General features: G+C 35.0%; 1 protein-coding gene across 1 annotated transcript in view; it reads left to right on the forward strand.

Moving 5' to 3' along the window:
• Positions 1 to 293: 293 nt before the first annotated feature.
• The window catches only part of MCMDC2 (minichromosome maintenance domain containing 2), a 33808-nt gene continuing 11846 nt past the window's right edge, over positions 294 to 22255 (forward strand). Inside the window, exons 1-13 of the mRNA XM_029923539.1 lie at positions 294 to 446; positions 2233 to 2420; positions 2515 to 2645; positions 2716 to 2775; positions 4972 to 5167; positions 6006 to 6128; positions 6249 to 6353; positions 9018 to 9143; positions 11731 to 11968; positions 14626 to 14831; positions 17357 to 17523; positions 17960 to 18139; positions 20982 to 21124. Coding sequence (XP_029779399.1) covers positions 2327 to 2420; positions 2515 to 2645; positions 2716 to 2775; positions 4972 to 5167; positions 6006 to 6128; positions 6249 to 6353; positions 9018 to 9143; positions 11731 to 11968; positions 14626 to 14831; positions 17357 to 17523; positions 17960 to 18139; positions 20982 to 21124 — 1769 coding nt within the window. The 5' untranslated portion in view covers positions 294 to 446; positions 2233 to 2326. The remainder of the gene's footprint in view (positions 447 to 2232; positions 2421 to 2514; positions 2646 to 2715; positions 2776 to 4971; positions 5168 to 6005; positions 6129 to 6248; positions 6354 to 9017; positions 9144 to 11730; positions 11969 to 14625; positions 14832 to 17356; positions 17524 to 17959; positions 18140 to 20981; positions 21125 to 22255) is intronic.

Raw genomic sequence — 22255 nt, forward strand, 5'->3', positions numbered from 1 at the left:
ATTCCATTTATCCACATTTATCCATTTATCACTTGTTTCTACTTTTTGGCTATTATGAATAATACTATGAACATTTTATGTGTAAGTTTTTGTGTGAACATATGTTTTAAATCCCCTCATTATATGTGGCAGTGACTAGTTGGATCCTATAGTAATTCCACCTTTGAGGTAGCCCCAGAATGGTTTTCCAAATTAATTACCCCATTTATATTCCCAGCAGGAGAGTTCTCGGTAAATAAACAAAAACCAACCATGGACGCACTTGGCCTGCGAAAACAACAACTAGCAAAAGCTTGTATCTATCTTTCTTCCTCTTCTTAGCCATGCAGTGGTGGATAATCAGTGATTTAATTAAAGGAGGTGGAGAACGACTCGGAAACCACCTTTGTGGGAGTTTGCGGAGGGGAGGCGGTCCCAGCAGCCCCCGCGCCACTAACGTCCGCGAGGTAAGCGCATGCGCGCGAGCGTCTCCTGTGTTCGTCCTCAGGTGGTCCTCGCCTGGTAGAGTTCGGTGCGTGAGGAGAGGGTGCTGTGCGCTGCTGGGCGGGGGTTCCTCTAACTGGAGGCTACGGGTGTGAGTGGGTGAGGTCGTGGATCCCAGGGTGTGAGGCCAGATTCGCTTTTATCCGCTTTGTGTGGTGTTTTTCTGCTGACGCGGCAGGGAGAGAGGACCCGACCTCCTTCGCCTGTTCAAGTGAAATATCACTTGAGTTCTTGAGAGTATGGAAACATTTGTGAATTTTATCCCCGTTCGCTTACTTAATGCTTCTCTATGTCGTTTTCTACTTCTCCTTTCTCAAAAGCGCATCCATTCCCAGGATCGCTGCTTTACACATGATACCCAGAGCTTTATCTCTAGCTTCAATCTCCCCTCCCCACCCCCCACTAACCTGCTGTGCTCCAGGTCCTGATTTACGTGCTTATATATCTGGGTGTCACAAGAACCCGTCAGAATTAGAGCATCTCAAATGAACTTTGCATTATCATTTTCCTTCTCTTTTCCGGGGTTCCGTATTTCTATTAGAGCACCATCATTCATCCACACCCTTTTTGAAAACTCATTCACAGGCTGGTGACCATGAAATCTTTTAAAAGTCTAGAATACGTCTGCTCCAGTTAATTTCATTCCTAATGCCCAGGATTTGGCCATGCATCCCTTTGGGCTATTTCAGTAGCTAGGCAACTGATTATTATCTCTTCCTCTGTCCAACCCATATTCGACAATGTCAGCAGGCATTGATTATCAGTACAAAAATCTGACCATATTTTTCCCTGTTGAAAACTTTGATGGGTTCTTTTTGTCTGTATAATCATCATGAACTTCAAACACTTTTATAATCTGATTGAGACTCACCCAACCATTTTGTTATCAATAGCCTTTCTTCATTTGACCCCAAGAAACCTTATGTTCTAATGAAGCACAGATGAAATGTCCTAAATACAACATACACTTTAAGATCATTGTATTTATGGCCAATGAGAAACTCTGAGGTTTCTCCATTATACAACAGCAAAAAGGACAGTCTCAATTACTTTTCTTTGGCAAGTGGCCTGAATTCCGAGTAGTAGGGGTATGGATTCAATATGTTAATTAGGATGCCAGGGGGTTACCCCTATCTTTGGAAAAGTCCTCCTGTCTTCACCTCTCCTCCAATTAGTGAAATCTTTATTAAATACCACCTTTAAAGTAGAATTCATTGCTTTTCCCCTATGACTCACTGTATTAAACCAAAATATCCCACCTAAACCAATAGAAAACAAAGCCAGAAGAGGCCTTATCATCTAATACAACCCTTTCATTTCCTACAGATGAAGATACCGAGCCAAGATAGCTCAGGTGATTGCCCCATAGCAACTAGGAAATGCTAGATCTAGGACTAAGTTTTCAGATTTTTTAGGTTAACTACTTTACTTAGGTTGAATTTTGAAACAGTTTTAACCACTTTCATTTTTTAAACATCATCGTCTAATATTTATTTCAACAGACATGTTTTGGAAACACCTCTCTAAAGAGATGGTTAGGGTTCCTGTTCTTAAGTTTGAAATCTTGTGGAGAATCTCATAATCTACTGTTCATAAAAAAAAATGTTGAAAACAAAACTTTGTTTTCTTTTGCGTAGGAATTTTTAAGTTGGGAATTTTACTTCATTTCATTTCATTCTCAATTAACAACAGCGTGTAAGATTTTATTAGAGATCGTGAGGTGTAAATTCTAATTTATTTTATTTCTAGGTATTCTCATCTTTTCTGTTGTTTCACCGTCTGTATTCTTTACCAGCAATTGTGGTTTAATCAATTTGTAATAGGGAAGAATCATTAGGAGAAAATGGCAAACCTAAAAATGAAAGAGGCTGCCCTTATCTATCTTGACAGAAGCGGAGGCCTCCAAAAGTTTGTAGATGATTGCAAGTACTACAATGGTACGTTCAGCAAAGGTGACTGTATATTTTAGAAACTTTAAGATAAATTCCTATGTGTAACTACCCTCACTTTTATGTTTGTGAATTTTTACAGATTCAAAACAAAGTTATGCGGTCTATCGATTCAGTATTTTAATAAATCCCTCTGATATTGTTGAATTGGATGCTGAACTTGGAAATCACATCTTACACCAGCCATTAAAAGCTGCTCAAATTTTTCAATCAGTAAGTTAAAGAAAGAAATAATTTTATGCCACATGGAATTTTTGGTAACTTTGTTTGTTTGAAATTACAGGTCTGTTTTGTTGCTGTTAAGACTCTTTCATTAATCGGACAATTACAGACTGAAACTCAAGTAAGTTTTTGTTAAATTTAACAAAGAAAACTAAGGTAAAATACTTTGAATATTACTTGTAAATAAGCATGTTTATATTCATATTTTGTTTATTATTAGTATTTTATTATTGTTAAATAATAAATCAACAATATTTTGTTCATCTAAAAAGGTACTATATTTTTTTCAGAGTTCAATAGACTATCTTAAATACACATCTTTACTTCCTGTATTATCACTTATAACATTAAATATTTTTATAATAAAACATTTCAAACATACCCCAAAATAAAGAGAATAATCCAGTGAACCTTCATATATCTGTCATTCAGATCTAATAGTTTGCAATATTTTGCCGTACCTGCATCATCAACTTTTTCCAAAATATTTTAAAGCAAACCCCAGACATCCTTATGTCACACCTATGTACTTTACTACTAACCTCTAAAAATTGTGGACATTTTTCTTATATAACCACAATGCCATTATGATCCCTTTAAAATAATATTTTGGTATCATCCAGTCTATATGGAAATTTACTCAATTGGGCTCTCAAGCATGTCTCACAATTTATTTGTTGAAATAAAGATCAAAACAAGGTCTACACATTACAATTGGTCCTTATATTTTATTAAACCTCTTTGAATCTAGAGCAATTTCCTCCCCCTTCCTTTTTATACCATTGGGATTTTGAAAAACTTAGATAATTGTCCTGTACAATGTCTCATAATCTGGATTTGTCTGATTGTGTTCTTGTGGCATTTAAAAAAATTTTTTTCAATGTTTATTTTTGAGAGCAAGAGAGAGAGAGAGAGAGAGAGAGAGAGAATGAGAACGAGTGGGGGAGGGGCAGAGAGAGACACACACAGAATCCAAAGCAGGCTCCAGGCTCTGAGCTGTCAGCACAGAACCCAACGCGGCATTCCAACTCACAAACCATAAGATTGTGACCTGAGCCAAAGTTGGAGGCTCAACTGATTGAGCCATCCAGGTGCCCCATGTTCTTGTGGCATTTAACTTATTCTTCCATACCCCACATTTCTGGAAAAAGGAAATTTTCTCTTAAAACTTTCTTAAATTCAGATTCAACTCATTTTGACAAGAATACATCATACTTAGTTTCATGTATTTCATATTACACTACATTAGGAGAAATACTCTATCTGTTGATCCACTTTTAGTGATCCCACAATTGATCGTTAGGTTTGGGTGAAATCAGTCTGATCTCTTCCATACACAGACTCCCATCAACTTCCACCTAATAGTTTTTGCAGCCACCGATGACCATTGCCTAGAATCCATTATTTCATGAAAGTTGCAAAATTTTTTCTAATTTTAGCAACCTTTCTGAACTTATTAGCTGAAATTATTCTATAACAGAAGTGTTCTCTCATCAACTATTTGGTTACCCTGAAATAAAATTTGTGCCAGAAAGGAAGAATGAATGGTTGATTCTTTCCATTTATAAATTTTCAGAGAATAAGTTGAAATCATTATTTTGTGAGCCTCCAATGATGACCAATAATTCTTTTGGTTTTGTTTTTTTTCATTTTTTTTTTATTATGAGGAACTCAAGAATTTAAAATATATCTGACATTTGATATATTTAACATATCTGATATATTTAATGTATTTAAAATATATCTGGTATATTTCAATGACTCTTTATCATTCCTTTTGATATTTATATTATCCTGCCTTTGGTTACTGGGAGTCCCTTAAAGTTTGCTTTTATGTCCTTTTGACAGATCCTATGTTTTAGGTTTTGTAGCTCTCTTGGTTTCTGGCACAAGGAGATACACCGGGTCCATCTGGCATATTTTCCACCCCAGACCTGGAGTCAGCCATTTCTCTTAAGCAGCCTTGGTTCCTGTTGACGAGAAATTGTATTTAAGAGATCACAAAGTGGGCACTAGAAGTGTTCATTGCTATTGGATGGTCATTGTTTTTATAGGTCTTTTCAATGGATGTAGGCAGGAAATGTGTGGTTTTAAAGAAAAATAATGAGTTCATAATGATATTCCCAATTAAAATATAAGATGTAAAGGGTTTGCATCTTTAATTTTATATTCAATTTTTTCTTATGCTTACATTTTGATTCCTAGTAACACTAACAAATCATTTACTTGATTTACTCCACAAATATACTTACTATAGTGTAATGCAAGTGCAATTGGATCTTCAATTTTATTAATACCATTTTTACATTCTTATTAGATTAATATAGTGCTGAAGTTAACACATTTACCTCCTCTGAGAAGTTATAGTCTTGATCTTTGTGAATTTCCTCTTGATTATGCATCTCAAAGATTTTATATGATGCAAGGAATTGTGATTGCAATGACAACTGTAACCAAGTACACACAAGGTGCAAGATTTCTTTGTTCAGATGAAGCATGCCCTCTGTCAAAAGGTATATATTAAAATGTAAAATCAGAACACCAAACAATTATTGTTTAATCCTAAATCATGTTTATCAATAGTTATGAAACATTCATGGAGTAGAAAGAATGAAATAAAACTTGTTGTCTTATGTTTATAGTTTATTTTGCATAATCTTGAAATACATTCTTTCTTCCCCCCACCCCCACCCCCCACAGTTTAACAGTGCTCTTGGATTACTGAAGTACTTGTTGTCACAGATTGTTTCATGACTATTTGTTCGTGCTTCTCCATGCAATGTCCTCTCTCAAACCTTTGCCTTAACTTCAGTTCAGTCCTTCTCAGGACATCTTTTCCATTCATCCCCACTTCTCATTGGGTTGGATGCCATTCCTCTCATCTCTCTCAACAGTCTAAATGAAAACCACATATTGAAATTATCTGTTTCTTATTGCTGCCTTTTGAAACTGTGGATTTAAGTATCCATATCACCAGTCCCTCAACACAGCGCCTGGCAAGAAATAGCCATGCAATAAATGTTAATTGAACTGCTCCTGAACCCACATGCAAAATTGAGTTAATTATGCTTTGAATTAGATTTCTTTTATTTTTTTAATTAATTAAAAATTTTAATTTTTACATCCAAGTTAGTTAGCATATAAATGCAACAATGATTTCAGGAGTAGATTCCTTAATGTCTCCTATCCATTTAGCCCATCCCCCTCCCACAACCCCTCCAGCACCCCTCTGTTCTCCATATTTAAGAGTCTCATGTTTTGTCCCCTCCCCTGAATTAAATTAATTTTAAAGGATTGAAAATGAATAGCTAAATCCAAGAGTAAATTTAGCTTATCTTTGTTTACTTTTAGGATTCGAGTATATAAGAGTGCATGTGCCCGGTGCTACAGAATCTGCAACAGTAAGAAATGACTTTTTGTGTAATCTCTGCTCATCTTCACTTCAAGAAGACAGAAAATTTAGAGTACTTGGTGGTAAAAATGCATTTACATTTTGTAATTACAAATTTTAAAATATTGTTGGATATCTTAATGTGGAAATGAAATTGAATGTGTATTCAAATACCTAATTCTTTTTTTGCTATTTGTTTTAAGATAAACAGATAGTTGAAATAATCACAGCAAAGGCACTACATGCTTTTCAAGGATATTCCAATAACCAGCCATTCAGATTCCAATCTCTTACAGTTTTTCTAAGAGGTAAGTAAGTTTTGTGTGAACTAAAAGCAAATTGCTATAAAATGTATAAAATATGTAATTGACTTGTTTATGACTATCATAAATTGGTACTTCTGTAGCTTAAGAATTGTTGGTCTTTTTTGGAATGTTTTAAAGAGTCATATTTAGCTAATATATCAATTGTTCATTGAGTCATACATCATTTACTTAAAAATATATTAGCACCTGCCATGTCCCAGGCACTGTGCTAAGTCTCAGGGCCACAATTATTTATGGTAGTGGCCTCCCATTAGTCTATGTTGTGTCTTATGTAAATATTGGGGTTATTTTAGAATGTAAACTTCATGAAGTTTTTTTTTTTACTGCACATAGTAAAAACTCAATAAACATTTATTTAAAAATGAATGAGCATGCCTGGGTGGCTCAGTCAGTTAAGTATCTGACTTTGGCTCAGATCATGATCTTACGGTTCATGAGTTCGAGCCCCATGTTGGGCTCTGCATTGACAGTGTGGAGCCTGCTTCAGATTTTTCTCTGCCCCTCCCTCACTCTCTCTTTCAAAAATAAATAAATAAACTTAAGAATAATGAATAAGCTGTGACATATGATTAATTGTTGAGAACTTCGTGAGTAAAGACCTGTGGAATAGACAGAGTCTGCCATGAAGGAAATCATTAACAGTATCAGTCACCCAGGAAAGAGATGAGTCCTCGCTGAAAAGCCAGAACAGTGAAAATGAGGGTGGGCTCAACTTCCTTTCTTGGGTTGAAATTGGAGGAATTAAACTGTTTAGGAGAGAGCTTGGATGCCAACCATGTAGAGGAAACTCAACAGTTAGGAAAGTAGAGACTCAAACAAGAACTCTTTCCACCATGGCTTGACAAGGATGAGACAGGCATGTAAACCCAAATGATAATAGGTTATTTTTATATAGCAATTACTGTGTGCCAGGCACTCTTACATATATTAACTCATTTAGTTGCAACTCTATCAATTAAGTTCTATTGTTATCTCAATTTTACAATTTAGAAACAGAGGCACAGAGGAGTTACTTCTTGGAACTTGTCCAAAGTCATATGGCTAGTATGTGGCACAGCCATAATTCAAATTCAGGCATTCTAGCTTCAAAGTCTATACTTTTATCTACTTAATTCTGTTATATACCATATACGAACAACACAATATAGAAATATAAGTGGCTATCCAACTTATATTTTAGTAGAAAATCTTTTCTTTAAATAAACTCTTACATGGAAACTAAATGAATTTTTAAAGATTTTAATTAATAAATACAGGCCTTTGGGGGTTGATATTAGAAGAGGTAGGCAGATTTTCTGGTGTCCTGGCTTTTCTCTTGATCTTTCCTGGTCAGAATACATCTACCAAACTACGATTCAGTAGAACAGCTGAAAAACTGTTTGCTTTTATTTTCCTCTTGTAATTCATATTGTGTCCTTCAGTTAGTTGTTTTTTGTTGTTGTTGTTTGGTTGGTTGGCCTGCAGTTTTTATTTTCTCAGGTTTCAAGCCTAATTCGTCCCTTCCAGTCTACAGGATACACCAATATGCTCTCGGGAACCCCTCCCCACCAAAGGGGAGAGATAGTGAGAGAGAAGGAAAAAAATGATGGAGAAAATCAATGTTTAATCTTCACAGAGAGGAGCTAATCATATTCCTCCTTATATGCCTTTTTTTCATAACTTTATAACCACCCAACTTCCGTGTAATGGAAGATCAAGATTTTTAGTGTCTGTTTGTAAAATAAATTTTGACTTTGTGCAAAAGCTTTGCACAATCTGTAGATATGAGAAGGCAAACCTAGCATAGTGCAAGAAGGAGATAAGCAAATCTAGATGTGAATTTCAGTTCTGCTACTTGCCGTTTAGTAAATGCCTTCTGCAAATCACATAACTTCTGTTTATTTATATACAAAGTGGGAATAATAATATCTAACATTTTTCAACTATGGTTGAAAATATATGTATATGTAACAATACCTTGGGGCGCCTGGGTGGCTCAGTCGGTTAAGCCTCCGACTTCGGCTCAGGTCAGATCTCACGTTCGTGGGTTCGAGCCCCGCATCAGGCTCTGTGCTGACAGCTAGCTCAGAGCCTGGAACCTGTTTCTGGTTCTGTGTCTCCTTCTCTCTCTGCGCCTCCCTCTCTCATGCTCTGTCTCTCTCTGTATCAAACATTAAAAAAAATTAAAAAAAAAAAAAGAAAATATATGTATATGTAACAATACCTTGCCTATATCATAGACAGTGAATAAAACCTTTTAAAATTATTTTCTTCCCAAATTATGGTAAATTATATATTATATAAGTAAATTATTACTTATAAGGTCATTTTTATTAACATTTCTTGTCATTTAATGCAAAGATGTTTCATCTTAAATAGAATGATCTTGTTATCCTTTCATTGTATTACAGGAAGTCTGTCTAATTGCTATGTCTCATGCTTCTTGAAGTTAATTTATCATTGCCTATAAATATCAAAATTTATCAGCAATAAAATTGCCTCAACTTATATTATTAGTGCCACTCTATATAGGTATTATACTAAACAGAAGTAGATACAACTAACTCAACTACTGAATTGTTACTAGTTCTAGATCATTGAAGTATATAACCATGTACAAGTTTCATTTAGTGAATACATATTTTCTTTTGTGTTTAATAATTTTAGATGAATCTGTGAGTAAAATGAATATAGGAAATGAGTATAAAATTATTGGAATTCCAACCTGTGTAAGGACTTCACAAACTGCTGTCTGTATAGAGGCAAACAGTATCATTTCTTACAACCCAGAAGGTAAGAAAATTGCTAGCATCATATTTAACAAATATTTAAATTTAAGTCCACGTGTTCAGGAATTAAGTATTTTTTCAGGAAATAAGTATTGTTAGGCACACTTTTAAGCACTCAATATATAGTTGTAATCAAGACAAGCAAGGTTTCTTCTCTTAATCATATGGTAGACAGCCAATAAACCTATAAACTAATCAACAAGATGATTCCAGATAATAAAGGGTATGAAAGAAAGAATTGATAATGTAGAACCTCGCCCACAGGAAGCACTCCTTTTTTGGCTTAAGCTTTATTTTTATTTTTTTCATGATCAGCAATGAGAAAATTGTCTCCATATGTCAGGAGTTTGAGATTCACCAAAAAGTTTTTCATCCTACCTTTTATTTTCTAGCTAAGGCAATGTTAAGTAACTTGTTGTCTGAGAAAAAGAACCCAATAACATAGCATCCTGTTCCTCATCTGAGTTCTGAAACAATCAAGAAATAAGACAAAAGAGACAGGCAGATGGGGGCCAAAATATCACGTTTATAACTAGCAATTTCCTTTAATAACTCCAACACAAATAAGCATTAAGTAAAGGAGAGCAGACCTACTCCTTCAACTTTGCACATAAATATTTAAATGTAGGAAGGACTAGTTAAATCTTGCATAGATTTAGATATTTATTTACTTATTTATTTATTTAGGAATCAGTAGATAATCAACCACAATAATGGAGGCTCAAGTTGAGTTAAATACAAGTAGATTCTAGGGGCATCTGGTGGCTCTGTTGGTTAAGCATGAACTCTTGATTTCGGCTCAGGTCATGATCTCATGATTTTGAAATCTGGCCCCATGTCAGGCTCTGCACTGGGCATGGAGCCTGCTTAAGGTTTTCTCTCCCTTTTGCTCTGCCTTTCCCCTGCTCACACTCATGTACGTGCATGTGACTTCCCCCCTCTCTCTGAAGGAAAATAAGTAAGTAAGTAAGTAAATAAATAAATAAATAAATGAGAATATCTGTTTGGGGTGCCTGGGTGGCTCAGTTGGTTGAGCATCTGACCCAGGATTTTGGCTTAGGCCATGATCCCAGGATCATAGGATCTAGCCCACCACCGCGCTCTGTGGTGATAGCACGGAGCCTGCTTGGAATTATTTCTCCCCTTCTGCCCCTCTCACTCACTTGTATTCTCTTTCTCTCTCTAAAATAAAAAATAGGGGGGCCTGGGTGGCTCAGTTAGTTAACTGTCCAACCTTGATTTTGGCTCACATCATGATCCACAGTTCATAAGATCAAGCCCCAGGTCAGGCTCTGTACTGACAGCAAGGAACCTGCCTGGGATTCTCTGTTTCCTTCTCTCTCTGCCTCCCTCCTACTCATGTGCATGCTTGCCCTCTCTCTCAAAATAAACATACATTTAAAGAAACAAAAAAATTTAAAAATAAAAAAATAAATGCAACTATATTCTAGATACCTCTGCTGGTCTTGAAGAGAAAAGCTTCTTAGAAGAATAAAAATATTGAACAAAGAAAGCACTAATGGACAATAGATATTTTAGTGATATTTTAAATATTTTCTGCTGTGAGGTGTTCCCAGGCTTATTGATTTGGTAGAACAGGACTTATATGTAGTTGAGAAAGTGTGCTTTCTCATGTTGCACTCCAGAAGTAGGCAGATTTAACCACCCACATGTGGCAATAGCTACACTAAGGTAGGCTTCCCTTGGTCCATGACCATGGTTAAATAGAAGAAATCATTGCTCGATGATGGCAGTTCAAGAGTTAGGAGAAAGGAACTGGCTTATACATGGATAGCAATTCCTGTCAATGATCAATTGGATGAAAACCTCATTTCAGGAGCTGGACAGAGTAAGGGAGTGGAGAAGACATAGAATGTTACAGTGCAGTGCTTTCAAAGTAGTAGAGAATAAATCTTCCCTTTTATTTTTGTATTTTTATTTATTTGTTTTGAGAGAGAGAGTGAGTTGGGGGAGGCAGAGAGAGAAAGGGGGAGGGGGGGAAGAGAGAGAGAAGGGGAGAGAGAGAGAGAGAGAGAGAGAACGAACCCCATGCAGGCTCTGCACTGCCAGTACAGAGCCTGATATGGGGCTTGAACCCTATAAACTGTGAGATCAAGACCTGAGCCAAAACTAAGAGTTGGATATTAATCGACTGAGCCACTCAGGGGCCCTAAATCTTCCCTTTTAATAACAAAATTCAAATATTTCTCATTCTGCTAGTTAGCCCTCACTAAAGTTAATATTATTTCAAACACAGAAATATAGAAGGTAACACTGCAACACAGGTGCCCCATGATCTGGCTTTGTTTACATAGGTCTTAAAAGGAGAAGAATGAGGGATTTGCTTGTACCCCACAGCCAATATGTGGACACATGGGGTAACTGCTTCCTTTTATTATATTCCCTGAGATGAAATTGAGAGACCAGAGTGACCTCTAATCATAATTCAATATCATTATAAGAACTCAAATATGGTACCACTAGAAGAACTACAATTTGGTAATATTTTAGATAAATGGAATTAGATATCTATAATGTCATTTTCTTGTTTTAAAACCCTTTTTAATATATGTGTTAATATTTACTTTCAGTTCCTTCAGGAATAAGCGACAATTTTAGGTATCTCCTCTCTTTGACTTCCAGCTCATGCTGGAAATTTACAGCGATACTTGCCAATATCTTTGCATCACAAATTGTTCCTCCTGGGACTTACAATTTGCTCAAGCTCTGTTTGTTGATGAGTCTAGTACAGACAAGTGACCGTAACAAGGAACTGAAAGATTGCCTGGATATTTTAATCATAACAAGTGATACTCTACTTGTAGACAGGTAAAATATGTGACATGAATGTTTTCAAATTATAAATTCGTCACAGATTTGCATAAATCCTTTCCATGAGCATTATTGTAAAAGAAATGTTTAGAATTATCTGGGCAGTATAAATATTTAAATAAACTTTTATTAATGGAATTCAAAACTTTAAACACAGAAATGGATAAATTGCATATTTGCTTTCAATATTTTGAGAATTTAACCACTCAAGAGTTTCAACCAGTTTCCCCACTCATACCTTTACAAATACATACATCCTCACAGGCTTCCTTTTACCTCCCTGCAATTCCCTAGCTCAGTGTTCCACTTTTGTACTTTATTTCATTTAAAAATAATCTCCTCCCAAGAAGCAACAAACCATTGTCTTATTTTTCTACAAGATTCCATTCAGTAAAACTCATTCACTGTGCCCAAACAGGACTGTGAAAAGTGCCAGAATTACTGTTCTGGGACTATCATCCTAACTTTGGAATAAGCTTCTACTCAGCATCTTGGGGCTCCCCACCAGCAAGTACCATTTTTAAAGTAATTTAAATGTTCAAAAAGTTAGGAATAACTTAATAATACCTTGGATGCATTTGTAAAGCAAAAACAAATTTATATAATGAATTTTACATTAAAAAATGCAAATTAACTTTGTTGGACAGATGATGTTTTGCTAAAATTCAATTTTTGCAAATTAAATTAAATTTCAATGTAAATGTAGTACTAAGTGCTACAGACTACACCAATTTCATCCTCCACTGATGAGCGTGAGAGTATGTCTTTCCTCACCAACACTGGACATTGTCAAACTTTGAACTGTAGCCATCTGATGGGTGGAAAATGGTATTTTGTTTTGATATGCATTTCTTTAATTAGAAGTAAGTTTTAGTGGGGCACCTGGCTGGCTCAGTTGGTAGAGTGTGCAACTCTTTATGTTGAGGTTGAGTTCAAGCCTCACATTGGGTATAAAGATGGCTTAAAAATAAAATCTTAAAAAAAGAAGTTTTAGCATTATTTAGAGGTTGTAAACACTTTTTTAAAGTAGGCTTCACACCCAATATAGACACCAATACAGGGCATGACCTAAGATTAAGATGTGAGCTGAATTGATTCAAGAGTCAGACGTTTAAGTGACTGAGCCACCCAGGCACCCCGAGAGCTTGTTTAACACTTTTATTCTTTTTCCATAAACCTCCTTGACCATTGTCCACTTTTCTATTGTTTATTTCTAAATTATTTGCAATGCCTCTTGTAAATTCAGACCTTTGTGTCTTTTCCTGTTTGTCATTGACCTTTGACTTTTCCTATGGTATTTGGGGTGTTACGAGAGATTTGAGGTTTTTTTATTTTTTAGTTAAAATTTACATATAGTAAATAATCAGATCTTAAGTATATAATTTGATAAATTTTGATAAGTATATACATGGCTATAACCACCACCACAATAAGATATAGAACATTTCTATCACCTCAGAAAGTTCCTTCAATCAATTCCTATCTCCTTACGTAATTTTTATATCCAGGGTCAATTTTCCTGTTCTTGAACTTCATAAAAATGGAATCATGACAATGCCTCTCTTGAGCCTAGTCTCTTTCACTCTATATGTATCTGAAATTGACCCAGTTGTGTGTATCAGTAGCTCATTGTTTTTAATGAGTAGTATTCCATTATATGAATATAGCAGAATATGTTTATCCTTTCTTCTAGTGATGGACATTGGGTTTTTGCATGTTTTGACTATTATAAATAAGCTGCTGTAAACATTCCTGTACAGGTCTTTCTGTGGGACTATGTTTTCATTATCTTGGATAAATACCTACAAGTGGAATTGCTATGTCATTAGATAGATATATATTTAACTTTGTAGGAAACTGCCGAAAAGTTTTCCAGAGTGATTATACCATTTTACATTCCTACTAACCATGTAAGGTTCCAGTTGTTTCTATCATCACCAACATCTTTTGTACTATATGTGTATGTCTGCTCATCATAGTTGATTGCACCAGTGAGCTATGATTTCGGTGGTATCAGATTTGAAAGCTAAGCTTAAAATAATCATCATCCTTTCTTAGAATTTAAATTTGAGAAATTAAGAGGCTGAGGCAATTGGCAAAGAGATTAGAAAACAAGATGTATCAAGAGTCACCATGATACATAGGAGGCAGGAATAGTCATGATGGGCTATTGGCAAGTCTAAATGTAAACATTCTCAATAAACAAGAGAAAGCAGTCCACAAAGAGGAAGGCTCAGATCAAATTTCATCTCTCTATTGCTTTCTCTAACTTCCTTCCTGGAAGAAATAATACTCTCATATGGATATTCTCATGATATTATTTTAGTACTTATCACATTGTGTTTTAGTTTTTTATGTCTCTCTTGCTAGACTGTGAGGTTTCCAAATTAAGAACCAAGTCTCAAAAATGGTTTTATCCCTAGCAAAAGTGTTCACTAGGGGTGGGTACCTGGCTGTCTCAGTTGATAAGAGCATGTAACTCTTGATCTTGGGATTGTGAGTTCAAGTCCTATGTTAGATGTAAAGATTAAAGTCTGTAGAAAAAAAGTTGCTCACTAAACACTGAATCAAATTTAATTGTGTAGCTGTTATACATTATGACTTCAGAAAATCAAAAATTAAATAATAGTAATGAATAATTTATTTTTTCCTAGGCTTTTGAATTTTAGTTTAAACCTTGTGCCTCGTGGCATACGTCATCCAGTCTCTACTGAAATTTTTCCTGCTCTATCCAGGAATAAGTATGGAACTGGAGCAGTTAGCATTCAAGCTGGCAGTGCTTTGCTAGCGAAAGGTGGTATCTGCTTTATAGGTGACTTGGCTTCACACAAAAAAGATAAATTAGAACAGCTTCAATCAGGTAAACAATATTTTTTTCTAATTAATTTTCACCTTTTTAACTTATAGTCTCATCAGTGTCAAGGAATTACTTAATGGTTAAGATCGTATTGTACATATTTTAGGAACTGAGAAATTATATTTCTCATATATATTTCTTATATGTACTTCTCATTTTACCTGTTTTAATAAAGAAAAGAATTTAATGTGCAAATGCACTGTTTTAATTTTTCCCCTCAGTTGTGAACATGTGAGTTTGTATTGGGCCAGATTTCTTGTCTTGTCTTGTCTTACTGTATTAACTAGGACTTGCACGCTGATGCTGAGAAACAGTGGTGAAAGGAGACATCCTTGTCTTGTTTCTGATCTTCGCAGGAAAGCATTGAGTTTGTTACCATTAAATATGAAATTAGCTGTAGGTTTTTTTATAGATGTTCTTTTTCAAGTTGAAGGAGTTCCCTTTTATGGTGAAATACACATAACATAAACTTTACCATTTTAACCGTTTTTAGAGTACAATTCAGTGGCATTAAGTACATTCATAATGTTATCAATACCACTATCCATTTCCAGAACTTTTCATAATCCCTAACAGAAACTCTGTACCCATTAAACAAGAACCCTACTCCCCTCTACCTCTAGCCACTGGTAACCTCGACTCTACTTTCTTCTGTCCTTATGAATTTGTCTATTTAAGAATCTCTTTTCTTCTTATTGCTGAATCATATCCCATTTTATGTATATATCCACTTTTTAAAAATGTTTGTCCTTTAGTTGAAAGAATCTTAGGTTGTTTCTGCCTTTTGGCTATTGTGAATAATGTTGCTATGAATATTTGAGTCCAAATATCTGTTTGAGTCCCCAGTTTCAACTCTTGGGTGTTTACTTAGAAGTGGAATTGCTGGATCAAAAGGTAATTGTATGTTTAGCTTTATGAGAAACCACCAAACTGTTCTCCACAGCGGCTATGCAGTTTTACATTCCCACCAGTAAAGCATGAGGGTTCTAATTTCTCCACATCAGTCCTATTACATTTTGTACGTAATAAAATATTTTTAAAGGAAAAAGCTTTTTATATTAGTGCTCTTATTAGCAGCTTCTCCTCTGCTTTTGATTAAGAAGCCCAGATTTTTAGTTTACACTGGGCCCCACATAAAGTAGCTGGCCCTTGCTGCTAGAATGGCAAAAATTAAAAAGACTGAAAACAAATGTTATGAAAGATATGGAAAAACTGTAATTCTTACATATTGTAGGTGAAAGTATAACATAGTACAACCATTTCGAGATCTTTTTTTTTTTTTTTTTTACAGTTACTCACTTTTGAGAGAGAGATAGAGTACTAGTGTGGGAGGATCAGAGAGAGAGGGAGACACAGAATCTGAAGCAGGCTCCAGGCTCTGAGCTGTCAGCACTGAGCCCGACACAGGGCTTGAACCCATGGGCAGTGAGGTGATGACCTGAGCCAAAGTCAGACACTTAACCGACTGAGCCACCCAAGTACCCAGTACAACCATTTTGAAAAGTGCTCTGGCAGTTTCTGTAGAGTTAAATATATATTTACCTTATGATCCAGGAGAAAGGTACATATAAAGAAAAGATTCTCTTATCATGTATAAAGAGAAGTTTAATTTGAGAAGTATTTGGAATATGGAATTGTAGGATTGAATCCATAGGTTGAATGGTTATAAGGGGTGAAGGAAGGATAAAAAGGAAACTGTGGTTTCTAGATTCTTTTTTTTGTTGTTTGGGTTTTAAGTAGTTGGATGGTGATTTCCTTAATTGCAGATAATGCACCCAGAGCCATTTGAGGAGGAAAAATTATGAATTTGGTTTTCAACATGTTTAGTTTGAGATATATTTTCCCCTAGTCATTGTAGTTTATATTCTCTATCAATCTTACTCTCTTCTCTATCTTATAGGTGTCTTTCCTTTTTTTTCCACATAAAAGGGTATCCCTTGATTTCAGCCCCTCTTGTAAACCTGCACTAGTATAACCAGTATCTTAACCCTCTGCCTGTTCTACCCAGACACTGACCATAATTCTAGCTACATGCTTTGGACTGCTGTTCTCATCAAGTCATGGGACACATAAACATTCAAATATTTGTCTTGCCTTGCTCTTTTTCAAAACATTTTTAATAAATGTGCATTTATTTATTTTGAGAGAGATGGATAGAGAGCAAGCAGGAGAGAGGCAGAGAGAGAGGAAGAGAGAGAATCCCAAGCAGGTTCTGCACTGCCAGTGCAGAGCCCAACTACGAGGCTCAAAAGCATGAACCATGAGATTGTGTATGACCTGGCCAAAGGCATGAGCCAAATGCTTAACCAACTGAAGCACCCCTCTTGTCTTATTCTTTTTATTAGATCCTCTAATTAAGCCATATCTTGCAAAACAACCAAATTTATTTGTGTCTTTATTGCTCCACATTAAGACAGTAAAATTCTATATAATAGTATTTGTTATTAAAAATAATATTTGTTAGTGATTTATAGACATTTAGACCAAAATGAACTTAAATAACAAATGGGTAATGTCTTTTGACTTAGTTGTGGAAAGTAGAAGCATCACAGTATACATCCCAGGAAAGAAGTTTGGGGATGACATTAATCAACAAATGACTTTTCCAGTTCAGTGCAGTTTTTGGTCTTTTGTTGATATGGATTCATCTTCAAGGAGAAATATGCAGAAAACCAACACTCTCATTGGTCAGATGGTAAGGTATATGTATTTTTTATTTTTAGAGTGTTGTGTAAGGAATTTAATCACAGATTTAGTTCCAGTACTAAATAACAATGCAGTTGTCTGAAATTTTTCATTTTCTTAGTTATGCAAAGCAGGTGTCTACATACTAGAAATTATTATATGACTAGGTAGTAGGGTAGGCTTTAATGAATAATGTGTAAGAAAATAATAGAGTGTTAAAAAAATTGGTCATAGTAAGTTCCCATGCTATCCAGGAATCACTTTAAATAATAATTAATAATATCAAATAATGAAATTTTAAAATAGCTATATAATATATTACTATAATTAATATAAATATATTAAGAATATAAATAATTATAAACAGTATTAATTTATAATTATCTAAAGCATTTGTGGAAATGCTAGAGTTTAATGTTTGCCTTTTACATTTTCATTTGATGTAGGACTGCAGTTCGATTCCAGCTAATCTTGTAGAGGCTTTCGGATTATTGATTAACTGCAATGAATCATCTTCTTGCTACCCACTTATTTCTACTGTGCAACACACTTTAAAGAAAGCCATCGATCCTGAAGAAATGCTTTATGTAGCTTCTAAGAAGTTCACAACTGAAGATTTTGAAAAGGTAGAGGTAGAAAAAATGATTACCAAGGATACATATGCTAAGGTTTCTCAGTTTTAATAGAACTCACTTTGAGCATCCAATTTTCTTTATTTGAAATTTTTATTCCAAGTTCAGCTTTTAAATATTTTAAGGACACTTATAGAAAATATTTGGGATTATAATTAAATTAAAAAATATGTAAGGACATAAATATTAAACTGTTGAGTTAATTCTTTGCACCACTGTCAAAATAGCTTTAAAAATTCTCATTCAAAGGAAAATCAGTAGAATATTTCTGTAGAGAATTATGATGAGAGGCTATATAGGTATACAGTTATTTACATTTTACAGACTATTCAAGAGGATTAACTTTATGTAAATGCCTTCAAAGTTCTGACTTTAGAGAATACCTTTCATGACTCACTAACCCGTTTCAACGTCTTGACATGGAAACACGTGCAGCATGTTCAGAGAGCCCGAGAGTAGAGGTGAAGCTCTTGTAATATTAGCTACTCAGAAATCTTTTTACAGTAGAGTTAAAGTACCTGGATAGGATAGGTGAAAGGGCAGGGAGTATTGGGAGTGGGAATCTGTGAGTCATTAACAATTTTGTTCATACCTGCCTCCTTTGTAGGTAGATTGCATGGGTAACAGGTTGAAAAGTGAGGTGGATTTAAAACTGAATCATGAACTTTGTTTATTGACATAACTTAGAACAGAAAAAGTACAATATTTATGATAAATTATGTCAGAACAGAAAAAGAACAACATTTATGACAAAGTAGCTCTTTTTGTTTAGTATATAAGAAAAAAGCAGTTAGTCTCTAGGAATTAGGGTGAGATATATTTATATATCCCAGAGAAAATTTTGTTATATATATATGTTAGTATATAAGAAAAAAGTAGTCTCTAGGAATTAGGGTGATATATATCTATATATATACATACATATACATATGTACAGATACATACACACACACACACACACACACACACACACACACACACATCCCAGAAAAAATTTTGCCCAGTTTTTCCCTGAAAAACAAACAAACAAAAAACCCTTGGAATTTATTAATTAGCTATTTATTGAATATTTTATGTATATTAGCCTATTTCTGCTCTTTTATATTCTCACAGAAAAATTTTCTTCTTTAAATAGTTCATCATTTAATTGAGACATAAACAAAATATATGAAACCATTAAGGGACAATATAAGTGCTAACCTGGGTGGTGCTAATGATAAGTATTTTAGGAATTCAGGAAGGAAGATCTCAAGCAGAATGCAGGAATTGGGAAGACTTCAAGGAAGTGAGACTTTAGTCAGTTCTTAAGCAAATGTATGATTTAGATGCCAGGAAGGAAGGGCATTCTAAACAGAATTAAAAGTAGGAGCAAAGACTTAAAAGTAGAAATGAATATACATGGAAAACTGTGAGAAAACAAAACTGATTGGAGCAAAAGTTTTATTGTAGAGTCATTGGGATTAAGATTTGGCAAATTTGCAATAAGCCTTGAAACCTCGGCAAAAGATTTTATAGCTGATTCATCAGACTGTAGAGAACAACTGGACTTTACTAGGCGTGTGAAACAACAAAAATGATTTCTCCAGAAGATAAATCTGTCCGTTACCCAAGACAGATGGTACAGAGCGTGTCACTGCTGGCTCTCCGGGAGGCAGACTGAGAGTAGGCCGTTGCTTATTAGCGAGCGCTCCTCTAGCTCTCCGAGCAGTACCTGTGGAAGGGAAGCGGAAGCAGGATTGGGCAGAGGAGGGAGTCCAGCTGCAATGTAGGCCTAAAGCTAGCCCCACTATGAGCGCTGGAGTTAGAGACCCACCAGAATTGTCCTGCTTTGGATAGAAATAGAGGGACTTTTTTATAACACTCGCTCCCACTTCCACTTCAGTGAGTCATTTGATATGGATGGCCCTGAGGGATTCCCTGAAGAAGTTGGCAACTGGAGGCCAATGCTGACAGCACTTTCAGTAGCTGGGGGGAAGTCCTTTCTTGAAGGCAGAGTTAGGTGGCACAATACTGTGACTCCATAGGGTAGAACCTAGAGATGGCTATTGATATTATTAATAGTATTATTATCCAGTTGTGTAGGTCTGGAGGGAACTGTGAAGTATAAGGAGAATAAAGAAGAGAAGACAAATCCAGATCCTTTAAAAAGTTAATTTAACATATAATATTATAGTTAATAGCAACCTTATTATGATTAAATGTTCCTTTTGATTCTGAGTTGAAAAAAGCAGAAAACAACCAGGATGGTGAATAGTCTGGAAATGATGTCATGGATTAAGAATTTAAGGGACTGAGACCCAGTCAGAAAGAATAAAAGCACAAAGCCCAGAGAAAACAGTGCTAATCATTATGTTGAAGGTTTACTGGAGTCTCCAAGGCCCACCTTCATAGTAGTTAACACAGTGCCTCCTACATTGCTAGTGTTCACTTGTGTTTAAAAGGAAAAAAAGGAAGTAAGACCCATAAGAGAAAGTTGTAAGGAAATAAATTGTCAAAGAATTAAAGCTATTCAAAGGGAAATAAGCTGTTGAGGGAAACCTCTCTCTGAAAGGAGCTGAGTGAGCCTTTCTTTATTCCACTGGAAGCAAAGACTTGATAGTCATTCAAGTACATTGCACAGAACATTTCTGCACTAAGAGGGGGAAAGAGATTATTCTGGCTAAACTGTAATAATATTTGCAAGTATGACTTTGATTTAAAGTGCTCAGTGACTTTGGGACAACACCAGCTATGTAATGAATTTTGATGTAAATAAAATACACAGACTTTGGGTTTTTGCAATATAGATTCTATAACAAAGTTTGAATTTCTTAAATTTTTCACATTTTTAATTTAGATGCTGGCTTTTGCAAAGAATTTGAATGTAGAATTCAGTTTGGAGGCAGAAAGAATGATCCATGGCTATTATCTAGCAAGTCGCAGAATCAGAACAGATTCTATAAGTGGATCAAAACTGTCAGCATCTGCATTAAAACATTTGTAGGTATTCAATATAAAACTTCAAAGCCAGTATTGACTTTTAAGTGATGTGTTTATGTTTTACTTGCTTCTTTGTTTGTTTGATTGTTAGTTGGTTGGTTTCTCATTTATCTTGTTCCAAAAGAATTTAAGGTGACTTAACAATTGCTGTTGTTACATCATTTGACCCTCTAATACATGTGTTCACCAAATTATTTTTTATTGGAACCTCTTTATGAGATGTATCTGAGTAAAGTGCATTGATTTGAAATACAAATGATTGATTTTTTTAATGTGGCTTTTTTACATTCTAGGTATTTTTTTAGCTGAACTTAGGAAAAATTCTTTTTAAGTATATTGTTCTGTGTACTTCTAAATACTTTAATAGACTCATCTGTTATCATTCCTTAAAGATTTTTTAAGCTAATTTTTATGATTTAAGTATAGACAGTAAAAGACTAAAATAATGATTAAGGTGTCCAGCTAACTTTACCCGTTGCTGTCCTACTCTAGAGAGATTATCACTGTTAACAGTTTTTATGTATTCTTCCAAAAATTATCCATTTTTTATTTTAATGTTTATTTACTTATTTTGAGAGAGAGAGAGAGAGAGGGCATGCTAGTGAGGGAGAAGCAGAGAGAGACACACAGAGAATCCCAAGCAGACCCTGCACTGTCAGCATAGAGTCCAATGCGGGTCTTGATCTCATGAACCCAGAGATGAGACCTGAGTCGAAACAAAGAGTTGGACACTTAACCAACTAGGCCACCAGGTCCCCCCCCAATTATCCATCTAAATATTAGTGTGTACAAATATGTAATTTAAATATGTGATGTACGTTAAATATATATTTTATTTGAATATGTTATATATTTTTCAATGAATATGTTATTTAAACAAATTATAGACAGAGACAAGTCCTGACTTAAGATGGTTTGACTTAGAATTTTTTTGACTTCATAATGGTGTAAAAATGATACACATTCAGTAGAAATCACTTGGAATTTTGAATTTTGATCTTTTCCTGGGCTTGCGATATGCAGTACAATACTCTCTCTTATTACAGTGACAGTGGGCTACAGCTCACAGTCAGCACGAGAATGAAAGGGGAAAACTGATAACCGAGCTATATCTGTGCAGCCATTCCGTGC

This window comes from Suricata suricatta, chromosome 15 (assembly GCF_006229205.1).
Source record: "Suricata suricatta isolate VVHF042 chromosome 15, meerkat_22Aug2017_6uvM2_HiC, whole genome shotgun sequence".
Lineage (NCBI taxonomy): Eukaryota > Metazoa > Chordata > Mammalia > Carnivora > Herpestidae > Suricata > Suricata suricatta.